The sequence below is a fragment of the Corvus hawaiiensis genome, chromosome 3, assembly GCF_020740725.1.
Source record: "Corvus hawaiiensis isolate bCorHaw1 chromosome 3, bCorHaw1.pri.cur, whole genome shotgun sequence".
In the NCBI taxonomy this organism is placed as follows: Eukaryota; Metazoa; Chordata; class Aves; order Passeriformes; family Corvidae; genus Corvus; species Corvus hawaiiensis.
In genome coordinates this window covers 103,354,600-103,379,463 of record NC_063215.1, presented here as the reverse complement: position 1 = coordinate 103,379,463, position 24,864 = coordinate 103,354,600, and the positions used below count along the sequence as shown (strand labels likewise).

The window sequence follows — 24,864 nt, the reverse complement described above, 5'->3', positions numbered from 1 at the left end:
AACTGTTTTAGAAGCAAAGTGTGTTAGCTCAACCAGTGATGCAGTGCTGGGAATTACAGCTATTGTACAGCCCTGGAGACTGCCTTATTTCCTGAGTGACTAAGAGACTTTTTGGTGAGAATCAGGAATGATATTTAAAGGGGGTGTGCATGTGTGCTACAGATTTCACAGCTTGCTTTGCACAGAGTTGAGCTTCTTCTAAACAGCAGGCAGACATCTGGGGGCACAGAAGTGTAACAGAAGAAAGCAATAAGCTACTATTTAGTTGGGTCTCCACATCTTATCTGGGTGGAAATCTCGGTGCTTAGAATCTTGCTTTTGCAAAATCCATGGGAGGGAAAGGCCCTGACCATGGGACACTGTGAGGGAAGTGAGAACTGGGGTAGGATGCACAGTGTGACCAGCCAGAAGAGGAGCTGCTCCTTTGGGGGATTTGGTCCTTGTAAAGTAGCCTTTCTTACAGCTCTTCTCCTTTGTTCTTTCCCCTTGCTGTATCATGAGACCAGATGGGTGTTGCTTCAAAGGAGAGTTGGATACCTGGAGAAACCATTTCGGATCTCACTGGAGTATATTCCTAATGGGAACAAGAGTGTAGCGGCCGTGGATTCCTTCGCCATGAAGAACTGCAGTTCAGGTAACAGAGCATTTTATTGCTTCTAGCTCATAGTACTTTGACGCCTTTTTGGAGAGAAACATGATTTCTGACAGCTGCAGAAACCACAGAATGAAAGGTTCTTGTTAAATAAATTAAATTATTAAAAAAAAAAAAACCAACAAAAAAACAGGGTCGCTTCAGGGAAGAATCTTTTTAAATGTTGCCTTAAAAGTTTCCTTCAAGAAGTTAAAAACAAATTTAGTTTTTTGGTTTTGTTTTGGGTTTTTTGGTTTTTTTTTCCATTTGGAAAGAATAACTATGAAAATTCAATTTGGGGAGAAAAGAAGCAGTATTTATCCTGGCTTGCTAGATGCATATCCTGACAACTTCACTTTTCTGCAGCAGAAAGTAGAACAGATGAGAGGTTCCTAGACAAACATCTTGCAAGCCATCTTCTTTTATGTTCGTGGTTACAAATTTCAGGGTTGTTTTTTAAACAACTGTGGAAAACTTGATTCTAATAAAGTATGCCTTTATTTGGCCATGTTCCAAAGTGGATATTGCTAAGTAGCCCCTAATAGTTCTATGTAATGTGTGGAATTTTAATAATGGGCAACCTAAATGGGGGTTACTTTTTAAATACAAGCTATGTAATCAATCCAAGTATGTAAATTTAGTTCTCTATGCCAGAAGCAGCTGCATATTAGTTCTACCAGTTTTATGGACTCTGTGAATCATTCTGAAATCTTTAGGTGGCATGTCAGTGAAGGATATTACTACTTATAGCTCTTAACACATTACTTTTTGTCCATTTTATTTATTTGGAGTAGTGCTGAGTTGAGCTGCATGTCTTTCTTTTCAACCTCTCTAGGACAGGGAAATGTGCTGCAGAACATACATTATTTTGGTCATTTACCTTGCTCTCTACAAAGGCCAGTTGTATTAAAGGATTTATTGCACTGTTTGTACATAAAGGTGCTCTCTAATCTCCAACAAGGAGCAGACTGACATTGTGCTGGAAGCAAAGGCATGTTCAGACACAGGGCACCTGTTCTGCTGCTGGTGTAAGGACACAAGTCATCCACAGCGCTTTGGGAATTCAGTGCAACGGACTGTGGGCACAGGAACTCCTCTCTTGGGAGCACTCAAGGGTGAGCCAGAGGTGCCGGACTGTGAGCTCTTCCCAATACCAAGCACTGCTCTGCTGATGATGGATGTCAAGTGCTGAGGCCATTAAGATACATTCTGAGCAAAAGAAAGAACAAATCTCCCGTTTTGCCTGCAGACTTGTAGCAAACAGCTACTTCTCTGCCCTGCTTACAGGACACAGTGCATGAACAATACCATCAGAGGACAAAACCACTTGTTCTTTTATTTTCTGTTGGTTTAGGTGGCTAAGCCTTTTGTGTGCAGCTGAAGATGTGGCAGTGTGCTTTTACAAGGAAAGAGGTGGTGATAAGCAGCTGAGGGTGACACCTTAAGCTTGGAGAAAATAGGGAAAGTAATAAGAAAAGATTAATCTAAATCTAATTTTTCTGCAGCTGTTAGAAGCCTTTGGGTAGCTTAGCTACTTGGATACATTAATGCCACTAAAGCACATAAAATATGGGTGAATTTGAGAAAGAAACTGAGAAATAGAAACATGCCTTCAGCCTGATTTTTTAAGCCTTTTGGAGACCATAAACACAATTTAAAAATAAAGTGTACATATTATCTTAGGAAGTTAGGCTACCATTTCCATAGGCACAGATAGAGAAAGAATCACAGAATGAGCCGAGTTGGAAGGCACCCATCAGGATCTTTGAGTCCAATTCCCAGCCCTGCACAGGACACCACAAGAGTCACCATGTGCCCGAGAGTATTGTTCAAACCCTTCTTGAACTCTGTCAGGCTCAGTGCTGTGACCACTGCCCTGGGGTGCCTGTTCCAGTGCCCAACCACCCTCTGGGTGAAAAACTACAAGGGCTTGAAGAAGGTTTAAGTTTGCGGCTGGAATTTGCTTTTGCACACTGGTGATTCCATTTTTTTGAGTTCCTTAATCATAGACAAGTTTTGCTTAGAAAAAATCACTGCATTTGAACTGAAAAAAATGACAGTTTATATGGGATTGAATGGGGAATTAAAATTAAAAACTTAAATAGATTCAGACGCTGATGAAATTCTGAATTTTTAAAAAGTTAGAATTTTAAAAATTCTAGTTACTTGTCACTTGAACATCTTCACATTTCTCAATTCCTACAGGAAAAGGAAAGCTCTTACAGTTTTTTCTCAGCCTTAGGATTAGAATCTGGTAAGAGAACCCCTACAGTCAATACAAGGACTGCTTGTACTTCTATAGGTTTTGTCTCAGGACAACTAACAGGTAGCATTGCCTGGACCGCTACAACCAATTGACTTTCAATTACTGACTTAAATGTGAAGTAAACTGTGTTTGTCAGTGTGTAAAACCTAAGCTATTGATTGCCTAATTATCTTTCTTACAACTTTCTATTTAAATAAGTGCAGTAGCCAAAGCAAAAAAAATATATATATACAAATTGCAGAGAAGTAATATATTAATTTAATAACATCAGTTCAGATATTTGTTACTTATACAAGTAAAGTAATTGGTACAGTGGCATTTTGTAGTTGATGGTAATTTCTAGTAATAAAAATAGAGTTCATTTCCTAAGTAATGTATTGACTTATTTATGATGTTTAATGGGTTTCTTACTGATTTTTTTAATCGCAGTTGTAAATTAATTAATTTGCTAACTTATTTCCAAAAGTCTTAATTAACGTACTTATTAGTAGGCAGAAGTATATGACAAGACATTGTTTTACTTAGCAATGTTCAATTTACCAATTCTAAGTAAATTTTTGCCTAAGGGGCATGGAGACCAAATGCTTCTAAAATGTGTTAAAGGTTTAATGATGCTCCAGGGCTGTTAAAAGCAGTTATTTCAGACACTCAGCCTGTCCAAGAGGAAGCACTTAGCTTTCAAGTTTTCGAGCTCAGTAAGCAACATAAAAACCATTTATTTTGGAGAGGGGAGAAACCGTGTGGGGTTGATTAAGTTAATGCTTCTGTCCACTCAGCAATAGCCTTTTTTCAGTAGATACTGAAAGTACATAGAAACACACATTACCTTCAGAGCTGGTAGGCAGTTAGTTCTGTAACGATCTGATGAGTGTAATATGTATGCAAATTTCTGAAAGTTGGAGTTAAGGTTGTACTAAAGGCAAAATCCTTGATTTAAAGCACAGGACCTCTCAGGAAAGGAAAAATTTTGAAGATCAGGAGGTGATTTTAGTGAAAGAAGAGAGAGCAAGGGAACAGTAAAAATACAGACTTACAATTCATCTGAAGAAATATGACCAACTGCCAGATAGAATTTTTCATGATTCTGTTTGATAAATATTCTAGCAACAGATTTATGAATCAACTGCAGGAGATCAATTAGGCCTTTCTCCAGACAGGATTGCTTATGCATCTGAATCATTACTAAAATGATATTTTTGTGCATTCGGACAAAACCTGGATATGTATCATTTCAGCTTTCCCACATGCTCTCTTTTTGCAGTTTGTCTTAAAAATTAATTTGATGACAGGATGTTGTGGTTAACTGAACTTAATGAAATACCAGTGAGCCCCTTTTCAAAATAAGTTCTTGATGCTTCCTACTGGAAAATTGCCTAGAAAAGTTAACCTCTTCCAAACAGAAAACTGAGATTATATCAGTGTATGAGAGAGAATCATAGAACAGGCCAGGTTGGAAGGAACCTCAGAAGAGAATCTGGCACCACCTTTTGTGTGAAAGGGAATCTAGGTGAGATTATCTAGAACCATGACAAGCTGAATCTTCAAAACCTCCAGCGATGGGGACTGTACCACAACCCTGGGAGATTCTCTGGCAACTGCGTCTTCTCACAGTAAAAAAAATTAAACATACATTTCAAATTGAAGTCTCACATGACACACAGCTCACTTAGATGTTAATAATTAATTTTTTTAAAGCTATATAACATTTAAGTAATTTTCACTTGGGTAGAATTGCAAGATATTTGCAGACAACTTATTAAACCACTAGATTAATTGTGACAATATTTTATGTTTCATTATTTGTTTGGTTGTATTTATGGCATGGGGGAGAGAAGATATGAACCTTTAGTAGAATCAACCATCTCATCTTATATGGTCTGGAGATCCACCTCTGTCCAGAAATTCAAGTGAATGGGTGAACAGAACAATGAGCAATCAGTATTTTGCCGTTGTTATAAAACTGAAAAATAAACATGATTTAAAAAGAAAAGTACTCATCATTTCAGAAGTAGCTGTCTCTATCTAAGGTTTAGGATTAATATTTACCATAAATTACTCGGCCTACCTAGGTAATTTTTGTGTAAAAGAAGCTGGATAATTTCCTTTGGCATTAATGTCATGGTTAAGAACTTTACCAAGCCAGAGAAAAGATCCAGAGCTAATTGAAATCAGCAGGATTATTCAGTATGTTTGTATTATGTTTCTTCATTTAAGAAAGTAAAATTAGGTGGACTGGCTGCATTTTCCATCGAGTGGCTGACGCTATTTATACAGTTCAATTGGTCTGGTTTTCCTGTGGGTCTAATTTCACTAAGTAGGTATTTGGAAAAGCCTTACTATTTTAAGAATATTTGCTTTCAAATGCTTTGGCAACTACCTTCTTCCCCATTCACCTCTGCTCCCCCATGAGCTATGACTGATTATTCTGACTTCAGCTTGTGTGCCAAAAACTATCTCTAACCTGCTTGTGTTTTAATCCTGTAGGGATCTTGTGTTGGAGAAAGTACTGCTTTGCAGATGAGGGTGGTGGCTGTAGTGAAGTTAAATCATTTTAAAGTCATTCTAAAGTGAAAGTTATTTCACTTGTGGTTTGTGCCAATTTTACATAAAATAAATTTAATGAACTTGTTATGGGGCTTATCTGTGTTTTCACTTTCATCTTTTTTAAATTAAGTTATTGTAACGCTAGGAATAAAAAAATTAAGCAAATTTAGTTTTAATATTGCTTCCAGAAAAGGCACAGTAACTCAATTAGTGGTAGAGTAGCTTCTTGCAGTAATGAACGAGTGATTATGCATTTCTGTTACTGTCTGTGAACACCTACTTCTTTCAGAGCCGGATTTAGACAGTGGTGGGTACGTTGAATAATTTAATCTATTTAGAACCTCTGTGTGCTCACCAAAGGAGCAGCAGGGGGGAAGCAAACCTGAATATCTAGAGAATTTGGGTTTCATAGGTCTGCCATGCCAGTTTGTTGGCAAATGGGATAGTGTCCTGTTGCTTTATTTAGTGATCAACTGACCATCTATTTGGGGTTATAGGATGTGGAGGAGGGAAGATATAAAGAAATGCTTTAGGTGGTGTAATGATGCACTTAAAACTCATCTTTAAAATAGATGTTTTCATGCAAAAAAGTGGAAAGGCTTGAATCTGCCGCAGCAGCTCCAAATAGGTCTGCCTTACCAGAGTGAGCAGGTTCATCCTCTCTAACTCAAAACAGGTTAAGTGACTCACGTTAAGAAACAGAATTGAGAAATCTCAGCCTTTAAAACCCAAAGCTTTAATAATCCAAAGAGAAGGACCTGCTCATAAGAAGTATTAGGAACTGCTCAAGAGACATTGCAAATGTTGGCACTTGTGGGTCTTAAGTACTTTTTAACACCTTGAAGAATTGGCCAATACATTATCTTTTTAATGCTGTATATGATTTTTATCCTGACCTTCTCCTTTAATTAAGGCTTATTTCAACAGGGGAGCCATTGATTCAGTGAAAGAAAATGAACTCTGTAATCTGCTTTCCCCAAATTGAACTTATTTTTATTACTATTAATTGCTGCCACTTAGTTCTTGTGATGTTTTAACTGCTTGGATTTATTAAAACAATCATAGGATTTGCTATTATCACTTGAGAAATGGGAAGGACAATGATGATTTACAGATGACCCAACAATTTTAAGCCGGTATTACTCCAGATTCAAAGATTTATGCAATCTGACTCTGCTGTGTAAGTAGATGACAGTCTCATTCTCCCTTTTTCTCTCCATAATAAACCCCTAAGTTTTCAAAGGACTGCTAGCCCGTAACAGAGGGCACAGAGGTCCTTGATTTTGCAAAAGAAAGAGTCAGGGATAGTTTTGCTCTGAGTTTTGTTTTATATCCATGAAGTTCACTATTAGCTGTAGGAAAGTTTTGTTTTAATAGGACTGGTGTTTGAAGTTGTTAAGACTTAACTATGCAACTTGATTCATGTTTGTGAAAAATTACAGGCATCTTTGTGAAGAACTGAGAGAGGGTGAGGAAGCTTAGAAGGTCAGAACAGAAGAGGGAGATGATCAAGCAGAAATGAAATTAGTCAGACTGAGCCAGCAAAAGAGACACACAGAATCCCAGAACAGTTTTGGTTGGAAGGCACCTTAAAGATCATCTAGTTCCAACCCCCCTGCCATGGAGAGGGAGACTTTCCACTAGACCAGGTTGCTGAGAGCCCCATCCAACCTGGCCTTGAACACTTCCAGGGATGGAGCATCCACAGCTTCTCTGGGCACCCTGTGCCAGTGCCTCACCACAGTGAAGAATTTCTTCCTAGTATCTGATCTAAGCATCCTCTCCTTCAGTTTGAAGCCATTCCCTCTTGTCCTGTCACTACATGCTCCTGTGAATAGTCTCTGTCCATCTTTCTTGTAGGATCCCTTCAGGTAACAGAGGGAGAGATGAGGAAGGAAGAGATGGTGATAAACCGCTACCACTGAAAACAAATGACAGGATATCAGGCAGGAATAATTGGTCTAGATGGTGGAAATTATTAAAAAGTTTGACCAGTTAGAAAGTGATTGGAAGAAACATTTACAATCCAATAATTAACTAGAGCAATCAGGCTTAATCAGATAGTCATTCAATAAATCAGACTGAGCTAACTAGGTGGATAATCTGTTGAACCAGCAAAGAAACCAAGTGAGGGAAATGCAGCAAGTTGTCAAAATTTAATGAAATGTGCAAGAATTAATCAGTTAACATTTAAAATTATCAAAAGCAAAGATAAATATGTAGGATGTTCAGATGGAAACTAGTCCCTTTGTGTGGCACATCTCACCAGAGCCTCAGAGGCATTAATGAGCAAAATAGGTTTTTGGAAGGTGAAGAACAAGAATAAGGAGAAGATAGCACAATAAGGAAAGAAGATATTCTGTGTTTGCTTGAAAATTAAATAATGTCAACAGCAAGAACTTTATTTTTTTAAAAAGCCTGCCTAAGTGTCACACATAGAAATGGTGGCTACTGAGGTGGTTACCACTTCTCTGTAGTAGTGCAATGCATGAAAGATTGAAAAAAAGGTATAATTCTTCCTCTGTCTTCAGAGGGTAGAGTCCTTTAGATTTTGGCTCAGGGCACTTCTATACCTCAGGGCTTATTCTCTGAATTGTTCAAGTCCAGCTTGGTTTCTGTGTCTGAGAGGTCTCACTGTAAATCTGCCCCAGTCATGCTATAAGACCCCGTCTAGCTCTTCCCTCTTTCTGTCCAACTCCTTTCTGCCTCCAGGAGCCCTGCTTGCTTTGTCCTGCTGTTCTGTTCCTGACAGGTCTCCTGCAGTCAGCTTTCTGAGCAAACTGACTGCTAAACCAGCCCATGGACGTGGTTTAACAATCCTGCATTCTATCCAGTCTGGGAGAGGTGTGGCACCTTGGTGCCAACACTGATGGATACAGTGGCAGTCTGCAACAGAACAACTGAAACCAAAAAGCCTTGACCTTGTAATTCCAAATCAAGTCCATAATCCCTAAATAGAAATGACAACAGACTTAAACTACTGCATTGGGGGCTTTTTTCCCCTGAAAAGTTTAAGAATCTGTGAAGGGAGACTGAAGTTTTCTGAAAAGCAGTGTGTGCCCTTTCAACAAATGAAAGTCCTTTATGCTGGATTTGGAAACTCACAACCAGCGGCAGCCCATCAGATTCTCAGTGTCATAAAGCCTGTGTGTTGCAATTCTTTTACTCTGAAGTTGTGAAAAACCTGGGGAGAGAGAGGAACTTTTAAAAGCTGCCAGGTGACTTAGGAGCACAAATTAATGGGAACCACACTCCTTAGTCCTGTAGGAGTTTTCAAAAATGCCATCATTACTGCCAGGCACTGAGGTGTGCCTTTCGTCATGAGGATGAGAAGGGACAGAATGTGCACTGTGCCTCCATGGAGGCAGCTTTACTGAGTGCCTCCATAAATGAGGTATACAGGGCTTTTATGAATTGAGCCTTTGAAAGCCCTGCTAGCAAGGTTTATTGATCCAGGAGTCACACGTGGATGTCAAGATCTTAAATTGCAGTCAGCTTTTATTACATGAAAGAAATTTTAAGAATATACCTTTTCCCCTCCCTCCCTTTTTTAAATTACTGCCTGCTGAAGTTTTGTATAACTGGGAGGTTGCAAGCAATTAAATGAGTCAGCTGGATCCTGGGTCCAATTCCAGACTGAAGTGTACTGTTCATGGAACATGATTGATGGAGTATCAGCGAATTTGTAAGCAGAGTAAGAGGTTTGGAAATGTTTTTCTGATCTACGAGGAAACATAATTTAGTCAACTCTGTAAGAAACATTTATCATGTTCCAAAAATATCATCAGTGGTAGATCTTTCATTTGATGTGAATACAGATGAACAATGCCGCTATTTGGATCCCTAAAAACTTTGAGAGTTGAGAAGCAGTCTGTCTGGTTCTGTGAGATGATGGGTTGTGCCATACTGGGGTCTAAGCTATTTTGGTGGAATTGTGTGCACCACAATCCAGAGTAAATGGCTTCTTGGAGACTACAGCAGTCAATATTCCCTGCACTTAAGCCCAAATGATGGACTGGATTTTTAAAACATCATTTAGAGCTGTAAGCAACAACTGCATAAATCCAGCATCAGATTATGCAGTACAAAAACAAAACAAAATCATGGAAATTCAATATTTCTGTAATATTATCACTGTTGCTATTGATTTCTAAAAAGACACAAAGGCACTGTTGTCTCCTTAAGCTCCTCATGGAATAACAGTGTATGTATACATGTTCATGACCATCAGTTAATGAAACCATAACAAAAACAAAGCAATTTCTATAAGGTCAGAAATATTAAGTGCAAAGTTTTGGCAATAGTGTTAACTCATCCCTCAGGTGTGAACTCTCATTGTTCACATCAGTAACAAAACAGTAGCAAAATGACTCACCTGTCTGCAAAGATTGCCAAGTGGCTTAGACAGCCAAGTAAAGGAAGTATTTCTTGCATGGGAGCTATTTCCCAAAGCAAAGGAAGTGAATAACTGTGCAGTTACTTGTGAGGAGTTTCTGCCAGTGAAATTACTAAAGCACATGGTGCGTCATCCCAGTAATTGTTGGGGCCTCAACTGTTTGCATCAGCTGAAGATCTGCCCCTATATATATTTATCAAAGCTTTTGAAAAAGGAGGAGCCTAACAAGAGGTTTGATAGTAAAATTGCTGATTTAGACTTCAGTTTCTTCATCGTTGCTCTTCTCTTCACAGCCAAGAGAAGAGTTAGGTTTAAGTTATAGCTGTTCTTTCAGTGCAGATAGAGCAGGCTGAAGCTGACACAGGGTTTACAATGATACATATAACTGTACAGTTATATCAAAATTTGTTAAGTTAACAACTGGTTAAGACAACTGAGAAATGCAAATAACCTTTTCCGTTCTGTGTTGGAAAAGTTCTACTCCAAGAGGTGTTTGCCCTGCTGATGTTTGCACAGGTTGCTTTGCAATGCTCTTCCATGTTTATGGTGTTTATCTTCTCTTTTCTTCTAACTTCATCTTTGGAGCACCTCCAGCTTCTTCTGTTCCCAAGTGAAATCGGGCAATTCCTCTCATTTGGACAAGCCTATTCCTCCTCTTTCCCTTTAGTCATAAAACATTCCTGCCTGTCTAATCTAATCACAAAACCTTTAGGGCAATTTTTATTCCATTATAAGTTTATATTGTAGCAAGTAGTCTTCATCTTAATTGTTGATTTGTAGAATGTGGACTAATTTGTGGCTTCATGTAGTTCCCCTCAAATTATAATAAATATGCTGCTTCTTGCTGCTTCTGTTCCTAGCAGTACCAGGCACCAGCAGTAATGCATTACAGTTGTCTTTCTCAGAGCATTTCTCCCTGGTTCATATTACTTTTTGTTTTTCAATAAACAGCGCCTTCCTTTCCTGGACAATTAGGGTAATTGCTGAAATGAAACCAAAGTATCATGACGAGGCAGATGCCACAATCATGCAAAATAACTCTTCCTACACTGCAAGCCCACCATGATACTGTTCTGTAAAGATTACAGAGAAGGTTATGACTGTTTTCATTTATTCATATTGCTATACCATCTCAAAACAGTAGTCTCAGATGAAATGAAGACAGTTTCTTTTCCAGTTTACAGAGCCAAGCTATGGACTTGTCCCTTTTTCCCTATGTCTTTGTATTAATAGCATATAGGAGACCTTTTTTTAGCACATCTACATCTGCTGATGCTGGCTGCTTTTTTCAGTGTTTGAAGAAAGGCCAGAAAATATTATCAGTGGATAGAAGAAAAAAAAAATCTTCCCCTAAACTCCAACTTGCAAAGCTAATTCAGTTTGCAGGTCTCAGTCTAGACCTCAACTGAACTGTCAGGGAATAAAATCTGTATAATAAACCAGTCATCTAATTCACAATATCACAAGATTGAATCTCCCTAGGCAAGATTTAGTTCAGACATTCAGGTGCTTTGTTGTATGAAGTTAGACAAGATGGTATTCATCTTTTGTGACTTCAGCTATCTGGAAGTTAGGCATCATGTCAAAGCTGGTCTCTAGGGTCCCTCTGTAGTCAACAGAGAGAAAAAGAGGCACTTCACAGGGCAATTCATTCCACCTTTAACATCATAGCATCATCAGAGTGTCAGAAAGAGGACAATGCTTTGGTTGAAGAATTGTTGTCTGGGATTCCTAACAGCACTATCCTTTTAAAGCCAGTGGGGTGCTTTAATACCTGTAATCTATAAAGTCTGCCCACCAATTCCTCACTTGTGAATGAATAGTGTCAGGCAAGGAATCTTTAACAAACAGATTCTCTATTGAACACTCTCAACACTCAGTGGTTACCATGCCAGATCAATCATTTTATAGTAATTATTTTGCAGGAGTTTATTCAGAGTCTGTTAGAATAAACCCTAAAAAACATTAAATGACTGTTGAGTGCAAGATTAATGGTGCTAGCCAGGCATACTTTACAAAACCAACATTACCAAAAGAAGCTTTTCATGCAGCTTTTACAGAGTGCTTCCAGTCCAACCTAGAAGCTTCTCTGCACTGGGAAACCTGTGTGAATTATAAACCAGAAATCAACCCTGTGTTTTTCAGCTCCTCTAGATATTTTTTGAATGGGTCTAGAAAAGAAGGCAGGTTTCTAAAAAACAACAAACACAGTTCTCTCACAGGGAAGAACATTCAGATACAGAAGTGGTTTGTGAACAGTAAAGTGGTAGTTGGTAGCAGCAGAGCTACAGCTCAGAGCCTTCTAATGGAGTCCTGTAGATCATATTTGAGGCCTCAATGAAGGCTTTTTGAAAAATCTACTTAAATTGAGTTGCAATTGGAGATTGGATCCCATGCTGCTTTCCAAAGAGTGGTAATAGAAGATCCACATTAATTTTTCACTTACTTCCTTACCAGGAGGTGCAATTCCTTCTATTGCATTATCTTGTTTATTTTTATTACCCTTGTGAATGACTCTGTCACTTCTGTTTAAGCAGAAGCAGTAACTCAATCCCTTAATACAGCCTTAAACAACATTGCTTCTAAATGAGGTTAAGATCTATATTATATGCAGCATTTGTCTTGAACCTTAATTCAGCCTGCTTCTGAAAGGATATCTAGTTACATTCAGGAGTAAGTAATTTCAGATCCAGTTCCTGGTGATCATTGAGTTCAAGACTAAATTTCAACTGACAGGACTTCTGAGGCATGATGCACTATTAAGATGCATGTCAGGGAATTTCTGGTCCATTATGTTAGTGTAATAATGTTTCTTTTTTACCAGGAAAATTTAAACCAAAATTTTTTCTGAAGAGAAAATTGTACCAAGTGTGGTGTTCTTTGGGGTTTTTTGTTATATGAGCATTGTGTTTTAATAATATTAAATATTAAATGGTATTCCAAAAAAAAAAAAAAAGCTTTAATAATTTCCTGTACATAACCCCATCCCTTTATTTCCATCTTTGATTTAAAGAGAGGTCCCTCTTGTGCAGTTCTAAATTGAGACACAATTTCCTCTGAGCTTGATCATACCTGCAGGGGTTTTTTTCTCATTCCCCTTGGTTTAGAAGCAGACTTGAGCTGAATATCTCAAATAAAGACCAAGCTCTGTTTGAGTTTTCCCAAAGCTGCAAAGGCAATGGCAGTTAGCAGTCTGATGTTCCACAGAATTCCCTCTTTAAAAAAGGGAAAGGGAAATACTCCCTCTTCCACAAAGTGCTTTGCATGGGCTGGTAAGAACATTACCGTGTATCAGAATTATCTCACGTATATGATGGTTTTTAAAAGGGACTGGAGAACAGCCTTTCAGCTGGTGTCACAAGTCTGTGAGATGCTTCAATGCAGCCCAGAGAGCAGCTGTCACTTGGAAATGAGAGAGGGTCACATAAAATCCTTGAGTAGGTAAGAACTGTTGTTCTGGTGTCACCTGTCTGACTTTGCCTGCAATAAATTAGGGAGTACTTGCACAGGCTGCTTCATCAGCGGATCAGGAGGGAAAGCGGTCGTGAACAGATGGAGGCAATAACCTCTCCTGCCAATGCAGCTGGGGAAGGATGCCTACCTGCAACCAGAGGGACTTACCTGTACCACAGCTACAAATAACTCCAGGATCTCACCACGGTCTGCTTTATCTCATTAGTGCTGACAGCTGTGAGCTGAAGTGTTGTTGCTGAGGCTGGAGCCTTGCACTGCCAGGGATCTGTGGAGGGGGATACCCTCACCTTGTGAGTTTGTGACAGTGTAGTTGAAAGTACTTGGGGTCTGTGAACAACATCCATAGAAAAGCATAAGAGACAGACTCTGCCTTTTTTGCAGTAGTTGGGCCAAATACTCAGATCTCAGGGCCCTTCTGTGGCATTTCTTGCTGCAATTTCCTCAAGCAGGAGCTCTGTATTTTACCAAGTATCAGTAAAGCTCAGAGATGGGTGTTTCATGAAAGCACCATTTTGGAGAAATAAATCATGTTTGTAAAGCATCTCTCTACCTTCAAATGTGTGTGTCCACTTAAAAGAAGTTTGGGTCCAGACTTGGGGCTGTTAGGTTTGTTTTGCTGTTTTCCACTACAGTGAGAAGCAATTTCCACTTGAATTTTGGAAATCCGAGCAGTTCTATTAGTATCAAGTAACTTTGATCAGAAATTGAAAGTCTCTTTTCATAAGCTCATCCTAAAACTGTAAGAGATATTCAGTGCTTCATCTACAGAAAATTTAATAACTTAGCCAGCATCAGAAATTGTTTGACACCAAATATGCATTGCTGAGTGGAGGTAGTGATTTATAACATTGCATGTGAGATGTTAGTATCTAATTTACTGCATTAATCAGTGAGTGCCAAATCAGTTTGCAGATTGCATGTAGATCAGTTTAATCTGTCATCTTAATTGTCAGTGAAATTTTTAATGTTGAGTTTACTTTGACTGTTTTCCATGCTGCTTCTCACTGAGATGGAAATAGCAGTGTAATAACTCTACAGTGCCCACGTGAGACTGTGCAGGCCTCATGGCTGGCTTTTTTACTACTTTCCACATCTGAGGTTCCCTCAGCTAAACCTGAGTTTTGCTAATATTTGCATGGTTTGATGTGCACCAAATGGAGAGAACATTGTCAGCCCTGTCAGTACTAACGTGGTAAAGAGTTGTCTCCTTGGTGCACTGAGGGAGGAGATTTCTGGGGACAGGACTGAGCTGAAATGACCCAGAGCTTCCTCAGACAGATGCTGCATTAGCATGTGGCAATGACTGCAGTGATTCTGTCACCCTCCGTGCTTCTCATTAGCACTTGGTGGCACACTCAGTGTTCCCTTCCACTTGAGAGCCTCTGTGTGTTACATGGGATAAGCAGCGTGTTCATTTTTATTCTAGCTTGTTAAAAAAGCAACCTGGTGGGACGAAGCTATTCAAAATGCAAACTTAGTATGTGTTTTGGTAAAACAAAACAAAAAAATTAGTGGAAGAAACCAAGTTTTCACACCTTTTCCCTGGACTCTAGGTGGTTTTTTTATTGGAAAATATGTTAAAAGGCATAAAGAAATCATGAAATATATGAACTGAAAAAAAAAATTTGAACAATAGCAAGTTTCCTGGAGCTAACCAACGTTTTATTTCAGGTCAAATAAAATCTTTTGAAGTACTGCTGAGCAAACATTTTCCTCTACAGGGGACATTTTCATTTTAGATAGCTCTTAAAAATGAGATTTTTTTTTCTGTGAAAAAAATGCTATTCTAAAAGTAGCAAGGCCGTATATTCCACACAAAATGGTTTTTTAGGGGTTTTTTTCTGTCACGGTAAAAAGAGACTTATCCAAGGTCTTTGTCAAGTAAAGAGGCTCATTCAAGGTCACAGCATAAGAACCATTTTGAAAAACCTGACCATCAGATTCCTGATTTGATAGGCAGCATTTCTGGAGGTGATTTGCTAGCAGTGCAAGGCCCCTGCACATACAGGTGGAGTCTGGTTTGAAAGACCTCAAGAAATTATGCTGGGCTGCTGTGTTTGGGCTGTTTTGTGCTCAGTCCTTGATTATTTAATTCTTTCTTCATTTCCTTGAGTACTGGGAAAAGGATGCCAGGCTTTTTATTTTCAAGAACACCCTGGATGTCCGATAACTTGGATTTGCCACCCTGTCTTTGCCAGGTCACCATTTCCTTACCTGCCCTACTGCTCTGCTGAACAGAGAATGCAGCTGCTGCTGCCATGGGCCTAGAGGCCTCTGAGCTTTTTGACTGTCACTGCCCATGGGACCTTGGATCATTGATTTTATCCACATTAGATGCTAGGGCAAGGCACTTTTATCATCTTTGTGATACCTCATTGACAGACTGTTTAAAATTATATTGCTCACTAAAAAGTAGCAGTAATGACCTGTGGGATGGGAAGGAAGGGCATGGTCCAAGTGGAGTTGAGAGCCTTTGCTGTAACTCCAGCTGTGTAAGAGTCCTACTGCTGTCTCTCAAGAAATCCTGGAAAAGGAGGCAAGGCATTCTTCCTGGTGTAAGGAGTAGGGCAGTTGATTTTGTTGCTGGTATTTCAGTAAACTTTCTGCATGTAGATTCCCTGTGTCCTGCGGGTTGCCTTCCTGGCTTTGAGATTCTGCAGTGAGGTAAGCAGTTAGCCAGTGACATGCTTTATGGCTGGTGAGCTGCATCCACATCCCATTAAGTTAAAGCCCTGAGAGAGCTGGAAGTCAGGTATTTTAACTATTCTCTTTGTAAAAATTATATAGTGGACATATAGCACCTTTGCACTCGGTATAACTTTACTATAGCACAGAGATGACCATGGGCAGCTTAAGGTGAATGGAAGTACAAATACTGTGACCAGTGGGGCAGAGTAAGAAACAGGAAGAGTGTCTGTCCCCTAAGACGGCTGCCCTTGTCAAGATAGCCCCTGCCAGAGAGAATTCCTAATGAAATGTGTACAAAAATTAATGTTAATGATTATTCAGTCTTTTAAATTGATACTTCAAGATCACATGTACGCACATGTAAAGTAGATTCTAGGTCTCCCTAGTCTACTTTATGGCCAAAAGAAAGTTTGGTGGTTCTATTTTTATTATTCAGTGTGTTTGTGTACTTTGTGCTGTCAAGTGAGTCCTGTCCAGTACAGCTTGCTTACTGTAACCCTCTCCTAAACTGATGGTATTTTTTGCCAATACCTTCTTTGAAACTGCACTATGATCCAATAGATGTTTGGTGGAGTGTATACCTAATTTCATGACTTCCTGTAGCTGCTAAATTGGTTTATATTTCTCTTTTCTTAGTTCCTGGTACACCTAATTATTTTTTGATTGCCAGTCATTTGGAATACTGTGCATGTATGGCTGGGTATTCGAGGGTACTCTACTACTTCTGTTTGCCACAGGACTAAACTAACCCCATTTATTTTGCAGTGGAGCTACTCTTTCATAGTCTCTTTTTATCACTTCTTTTTTACAATGTTTACGTTTGCTAGGACGTGATTAAGGGCTGCATGTCTTCCTAATTCTTTGTTTTGTATAATGAATCATTGAGCAGTTATAAAGGATTTTCTTTACCTGGAAGAGGTACATTTGCATTTTATAAATTGATTTATCAAAAGTCAACAAGGTGTTACGCTTTGCTGAAACCTACCTGGCTGGGAGGAGCATTTTACATAATAACAGCAGTAGCAAGTTTGTGAGAATTTAATACTATTGCTGGCAGTAATTAAGTGATTAATTAATGGCCAACTGAGTCATTAGCAAGATGGGGGGAAACGGGTTGGAAAAATCTTGAAGGGGGGCTTGCACTCAACAGAAAGCTTATTGACAAAGAGGATATAAAGGGATATTTTGGGTAGGCATACGCTTTATGGTGCCAAATTCGAAGATGAGAATTAATAAGAAAATGACTGCTCATTCTGAGTAATTGTATAAGATCTCCTGCGAGCTGATTGCACAATCTATTCATTGGAGGGTAAGGGTCTTAGAGAAAACTTAGAGAGAGGGAGAAGACATGTTCTGTCTCCTTGATCTGTCTTTACTCACAGCAACTGTTTGTTAAAATTCCTATCATTTAAAAATGTTAAAATTCCTATGTATTTAAAATAAGTTCAAAAGCCATTTTAATATTATTTAACTATTCCACTGTTAGTCTAACTGTTCTACTGTAGCTGGCAGCCCACAGGTATCTCAGCCTCAGGGTATGGTTATTCTTTGTATTGATACTGGTCAGCTCTTGCAATCTTCTCTGCATCTCCATATACTTTTGGAAAGTGATCTCACATGGAAAGCATTAACCAAAGAGTCTTTCAGCATGCCACAAGGGAGTAGAGAGACGGCCTGAAACCAGGGTGGTGATGTTGGAACTGTAATGTTATCCCTTCTTCCATTTTTCCCTGATATCTTCAGTAAGTATCTTGGCTTACACGGAGCTAATCACTGGGTTATTCACTGACATCTATTTTTTTTTCAGTGAGCATTCCCAATTCATGAGTTTTGTGCACATTCAAACATTAATAGAGGTCCTTGGGCAGAGATGTGGACCCCAGGAAGGCGTCCTTCTCCAGGCTCTTTTTGATGTTAAGGGCCACTGACCTTCAGCAGCTTTGCTCGTGGGATAACGTTGTTCAAGCATAGCAAGGCCTTGAAGCGCAGCCTGGAAGAGAAGTGCACAGAATTGTGCTGGCCCTCTGTCCCTCTGGACTGGCTTCAGAGCACTGAGATGTTGGCAGTTGTTGGTGCATCCAGCTGGAACAGTGACCCGTGAGTCACTGCATCCATAACTTCTTGGTGTTCAGCGATGTGTGGAGGTAGGGTGACACCGAGACTTTCCTTCTGCTTCCCCAGAACTAAAAGCATCCATGCACATGAAGTCCCTCCCAGTGGCAAACCTGTTGTGTGTCGTTATTGCTCTTCCTCATGGCAAGTGTTCATGTGCAGTTTCATTTTGCTTATTATTTGTGGATTTGAGGTATTGTTACTCACTTTTTCAAAGTGGAAATCAGCTGCTTGATGACAGCTTGCTGCATTCACACAACTGTAGAGGTTGGCACAGTGGAAAAGGGCACAACAGGAAACTTTCTTCCCCAAGCAAGCTTCTGCTTCTACCTGGAACAACAATTGGTCTTCCACTGTGGGGCCACTGCTTTGCACAGTAAGGCATTGGCTGTGGTGTGAGGATGAGTCCGTGCACTCTGCTGAGTGCATGCTCAGGGTTGTGCTGATTTGTGATATTCCACCTACCACCCCCAGCAACCCATCTGTAGTGAGGCCAAAAACCTTAACACTGCTGACATCTAAAGCAGAGAGAGTGCTTAAAACAGTTACAGAAAGAGAATTGCATTTTAGAAATGAAAAATCTGATTCCTAAAATGCTGTTTGAATACAGTTAAGTCTCATACTTTTATTTGTGTTTCTCATGACCAGGCATATGAATATACATCTCTTGTTGGCTGGATTGGCAATGTTAAAAGAGGGTTTGCTGAGATGCTGCTGTTGCAGGGTTGAGAGAGAGGTTATATCTGACCTGTGTGAAATCAGCCCTTGACGAGCCATGAAAATATTCTCCAGTCTCTACTTTTGACTTGAATCTGGCCATCTTCAGTCCAACTGGTACAGGAAGCAGCAGGAGTCAGTGAGAGAATCTGGTTTGAACAATTTACAAGCTCATTTATGTGATTGAAATTGGTTGACAAGTACCTCCGTTTCCTCATCTTTAAAATGTTATTGATCTTTGTGGTTTTCTTGTTGTACTGTTTTTAAGAACCAAGAATTGAAAAAAATCTGCTGTGTACAGCGGCAGCGTTGGTTGTGCTTGGAACTGCAGAACTGGAAGAGGCAAAGATAACACTTACCTTAATAATTGAAAATGGATTTGAACTAAGCCTTCTAAGAAGCAAAATGTGGAAAATTACATGTATTTCCTATCTAATCAGCTCTTACAGTTTCCCCAAGAGCCACACATGAGGTTTGGAAGCACAGTTTTCACGTCCTTTCTCCAGCAGCCTTGTTTTATTTCACATTCAGTTCTGTATCTGATGCTGAGGTAGAACCCGTGCTAAATCTGCTCCTCTTGTCTGTAAATAAGCTTAGAGATCTTAACCACCTCATGATTTTGTCAGCGTCCACCCCATGTGGCAAGCAGCATTCATCTTTCAATGAGCCAGCAATCAGTCTGCTGGTGTTTCTCATGGAAAAGATTGCTGGCTGATAAGAGCTGGTCTCCAAGCCTATTCAGACCCAGAGAGGTCTGATGGGAATAGCAGGGCTAATAATAGAAGTTGGAACTTTTTATTTTCCCTCTACAAGGTATGTATTTTGAAAAATTCACAGGAAGTCATAGAAAAGGGTTTTTTGGCCTTTTTTTTTTTTAGGTTTTTGTTTGGTTTTTTTTTTTTCCTTTTACCAGTTTCTTACTGTTACAAATATACAGCATTTACTTGTTTTAGGAGAAAAATGACACCTAGGGGAGAGGTGTTTTTGTTGGTGTTTTTTAATCTCACAAAGGTGCAGTGGTACCTAGAAAGATGCAATAGTACCCAAGAGAAAAGGGGAATCAAACAGTAAATGCAGCCTGATACTGAAACAAGGGCAATGAAAAGCAACCAAAAGAAATGAGATTTGGGATTTTAATAAAATTACTCTATCCCACTGGATTATTCTAAATCAGAATGTTCACATTTATGGATGAAAGCCTTAAAGATCTACTGTGTTAGATGAAATTTAAAAATGGTCCACTGACTATGTATGCACAGTATTTCATACGCTAAGTATTCTCCATCTCTTTTGGCCCTTTTCAATTTAGTAGATGCCACGGAATATGTAGGTATCACTGCATGATGGAAAATCACGCTTTCATTATAAAATTCACTGCTGCTGTTTAGTTGTTTACTGTTAATTTTTGGATGTGCAGTTGGAGCTGCTTATTGATTGGTACGTAACATATGTTACCATAAGGCCTAACAAAAAAAACGAAAGAAGCAGCTAGATTTTGTGCAAGATTAATAGGGGAAAACATTATCATGTCATTTATTGCACTCAACGATTTTTTGTTGTCTCAGGAACTATGAAGACCCTCAGCCAACTTTCCTAATTGAAAATTGAGAATGTGTGAAATCCATCTAACTTCTCTTTCCACATTCTTATTTCATTATAGTTTTTTAACGAAGCTATTTTTCTCTGTAAATTCAGGGGCGATACATCACACCAACATTATTGTTGTGAAGTCATTCAGTCAGAAGGCAGGAAAAGCAACTAGACCTGGGCAAAAACATTTCTGAGAGAACACAGAGGGCCTGAGTAGTCTGAATGCTGCACAACTCTAGAGAGAGTTCTTGCAACTGAAATGTGGCAGTGAGCAAGTTCCAGCTCCTCAGGTGTGCTGAGAGCTCTCTTCTGTGTAAGCAATCCTGCTGGCATTAGGCAATACGGAAGGAGCAGATGTTTGAAATTTGTATACTAAACACACCATCCCTACTTTGAAGCAGCAGAGAGGGACGGCACATTAGAACTGAGCTGGCTGAGTTATTGGCATGAGTGGGTTCCAAACCAGTAAGTCCCCTCTTGAGTTTCCTGCCCAGTGTTTTATTTTTGTCTTAATTCAAGTGTTTTCAAATTTCTGGGGTTTATGACAGTATTACTTATGTGTTGAAACCCCTAAAGTCAGTTTTCTAACCTGGAATTGATTTGAATCTTTTGTTCTGTGAGAACTTTGGGGATTTTTATTTTCTGGTTAGATACATTTTGAAATGTTGACATTGTCTTTGTGGTGAAAATTCTGTTTCTACATGGCTCTAATGAGCCAGTTTTCTCCCTTTGTAGTAGCTCGCTGTGGGAATGCTGCACCCTTAGCATGCTCTCTCAATGGGAAGTTATTTGCTACCCTCTGTCCTGCCTTCATCAAAGGTATGGCCCTGTTCATTTTACACTGTAAATTATTCAAACTGCACTATGAAGACAGAGTAAATTATTTCCTTACAGGTTTTTTCATGCCTGTTATCATACCATCTTAGTTCCTCACAAGTGGTAATGAAATGAACATCACAGAGCTCTTGTGATGAGTTTATTCCCATTTATGTTTAGGAAGTGAAGTAAGAAGATTAAAGGCAGTTTATGTAACTGGAAAAATGGGTGAGCTTTTAGGCATATACAAACATGGGCTGTTTTTTCTGCCTGTAGCAGGCAGTCTAATAAAAAAGTGAACTCTTCCTCCTACAAATGTGGCTTCACTTGCATCCTTCGGCAATGACAGTAACAGTAACAATGCTGTTACAAATACTGAAGTCAGAAATTATGAAGCGTTGACCAATTTTGACTTCCGGGTGTGAGAAACATAGAATCCAGCCTTTTTTTCAAAGCATTTTTTGAGGACAATGCGTTTTCCAAGTATTTCTCTCATTGGTCTCATTTGCAGCTGCAACTACTCAGGTTCCTTGCTGATCTGGATACAGGTGTCCTGGGGTGGGTGGCTGGAAAATGGGAGCAGTGTAGCTCGCTGTGAAAGTTCTGATTTATGTGATCTGCCCTGTGTCATGTGGAGTTCAATGGCCATTTGCCAAGGATGGCTTCGCTCCCCTCAAACATGAACTTAATCTTTCCTCTCTCACTTTCGTTCCTCCTTTATTTCATACCTTCCAGCTTGTCTAATGGTAAAAGCATGGGGATTAGTGACTTGTAGAAATAGCAAATTTACTTTGTCCTGGAATATGGCTATCCTGGAATAGGGCTATCCCCAGCACAGAGTCAGCAGCCTTTGAATGTCTGTGCTGCTGGAGGATTGGAGTTAAAGAGTGAAGAAATATGTACTCATCAGAAATGGCAAATAATGGAAAAATCAATAATCAGAAACTCCCCCAAGTTCTCACTATCCTTTTATAGCTAGACAGCAGCTTTTCTTTTTTTCTCACAACCTGTCAATGCCCCAAGTAATGTTTTTGTAAATACCCGAGTCAAAGCTTTGAACTCAAGCCAAAGAAGGGGCAGGTGAAATTGAGAAGTTAATGACAAATTGTTATGACAGACACACATCATCAACAAGGTTGTACAACCCCAGATTTTTAAGTGGCATTTGGTGGAGGCACATTAGGCTGCAGCACTAGCCCACTGGAAAACATTTTTAAAAGATGTAATTAAACAGTAGGAAACTTTCTCTGTTTTGAGAGGTAACACATTTGGTTAGATAAACATGGTGGACTTTCATGGGTAGGTATTTTTTGCTACATACATGGAATTAAAAATGGAAGTTTTTCACCTTGTGGGCATACAGGGTCTTGCCTTGAGAACCACTGAAATCAACTCAATCATGTCCAATTCAGCTCTTCAAGGATAGCCCAGAGAGAAGCTTCTTGCTGGTAAAATGGGACAACACTGTACATTTATCCCAGGTCTTTGGAATTTTTGTGGAGTACAAATGAGACAGTTTTTAAGCAGCAATCAAGCACTGTCCTATTAAGCTCCCCTGTTGTAATGTGTGCTGAACAGGAGTGCTTCACTTGCCTGTGTTTGTCCCAAAAGCTTTCAGTAGAATTAAAAATTATGGTCTAAGAAGTTGAATGTAGCATGTGAAGGTATAATTATGTTCAGCTTCATTAAACCCTGCATGCTAATTAGCAGCATAGCCAGTTTTCCAGATAAGAGATATTTTTGTGGATGCCTACAAGAATTTCTTCCGTCCCACCTGGCCAAGTGTGCCGACAGGAAGTCGAAGTTTCCCATTTTGCAGTGATCAAACACCCCGAACTTTCTGGCCATGCTCCTCAGACTTGCCAGAGCTTGACAGCACACTGTGATTTCTCTGCTGGTCAAGGGACAGGGAAGGAGAGAAGAGGAAACCCAAGTCTGAGAAAATCTGTTGAGAATTGAAATACATCCCCTTGGGTCCCACAGTCTGAGCAGTAAATTGCTGGTCCTGCATTAGGCTAAGGCACATGATTTTCCTCTTTCCATCCTGATATATGGAAACCAAGTCCAAAAGCATGGGCAGTAAAGATCCCAGGCTGTCATTTGTGTCCAGGGTCTGGTACTGGATTTGAACACAGCAGGGGCTGGACTGTGTTGAGAAGCAGGACCTGTGAGGTACAAAGTCAGCACTTGTTCCCAAAGGAGTTGTTTCTACTTTCAATTTAGAGCCTGAAATGCCATTTGTTTAATGCTGCTGTTTAAATAATGATTTATAAGCCTCCAAGCCAGCCGTGGTACAGCTTAATTACTGCTGTAATTTATGGGTGCCACTGGCTACATAAACACTGCTGTAAATATAAAGGATGTCTCCCACAAATTTTACTCTGATACTCATTTGATACCACTCATTTTCCTTTCCTTACACATCTTCTGTGTGTGAGTTGAGGCCACTTCACTCAGTGGTCCAGGTCATTCTGGTTCGTTTTGCCAGGAGTAATTTGAGCTGGGAACTGAAAAGATCAAACGTTTGTTTTTCTTACAAAGTATTTTAATTAAAATTTGAGTTTCCTTGAGCTTGGATGCAAACATCTGCATTAAGTAGCCCATTAAAAAGATTATTTGTATTTGTGCTTTTTTTGGTTATCTATTTGTTCTACTAGTTAGTCATCTCCTTTCTCCAATTCATTTTGCCTTTGTGCACACAGTAAGCAAGCAAACAAGACAGGAATAAATCATGCAGTGTAACAGAGCCCAGCCATTCCACGGGCTGCAGCTTTGCGATTTGTGTTCTCTAACCTATACAAGGAGCACGTATATGTTGGTCTAATGCAAATCTGAGCTAATTCAAGCCCTGTCTCCACAGAGATGAATGAGCATGCAAATCTGCTGCTTTGTTTTGGAGGAATAGCTCCTGGAATTGCCCGATTCCCAGTTGCAACTGACATATTTCAAATATTAGTCAGTTGGCTTCAGGAGAATTGTGCCCCCAGGCTGCAACAAAAAACACCTGGGAAGACAAGTAACTTCTCCTGAATGCCTTGGTTCCATTATAGTTAGTGTTCATGTAGTTGAGTGCTTGGAAAAGTGAGTGCCTTTAAAAAGTTATAATGAATTGAATGAACAGAACAACCCCATTGCCTACAGTAAGCACTCCTCTAAATCTCTGTAGCTGCTGGAATAAAACATGGACACTGTGAAAAGATTTCAGATAAACTGAGTGGGACATGAAAGCTGGTAATAAACAGGGGGTTCAAAACCATCTATGGGGTAATTCAGAGAGACAAGAGTACTGCTGAATTTCAGTAGAATTTCAGGATCTTTTAAGAATGTCATGATGTTGCTAACTCATGGAAGTGCTCTGGGACATGTCTCCTAACTTTTTTTCAGGTGGTACTTCCAAAAACAGGGTGCTACGCAGGTTCATTGCACACCCGTAGGAGAAGGGATCACCTACTGAGTTACCAGAGTCACTTCTTACAGCTTTGTAGTGCCCATTTGCACACTGACCTGGGCTCACTGTGTCTGGCTTGTGGCATGTGAAGAGCTTTGCACCTCACATACGGAAGGCTCTCAGTGGTGTCTCTGAGAATGCATTTTTAGTAGGAAGTTCAGCAAAGCCAAGGGAGATACCAT

The 24,864-nt window shown here is 39.6% G+C and overlaps 1 protein-coding gene across 2 annotated transcripts in view; it reads left to right on the top strand.

Annotated features, from left to right (window-relative positions):
- The window catches only part of ALK (ALK receptor tyrosine kinase), a 313,072-nt gene that overhangs the window by 209,107 nt on the left and 79,101 nt on the right, over nt 1–24,864 (top strand). For both annotated transcript variants that reach the window (XM_048296584.1, XM_048296583.1), the window contains exon 5: nt 507–634. In XM_048296584.1, the coding sequence (XP_048152541.1) occupies nt 507–634 (128 nt within the window). The remainder of the gene's footprint in view (nt 1–506; nt 635–24,864) is intronic.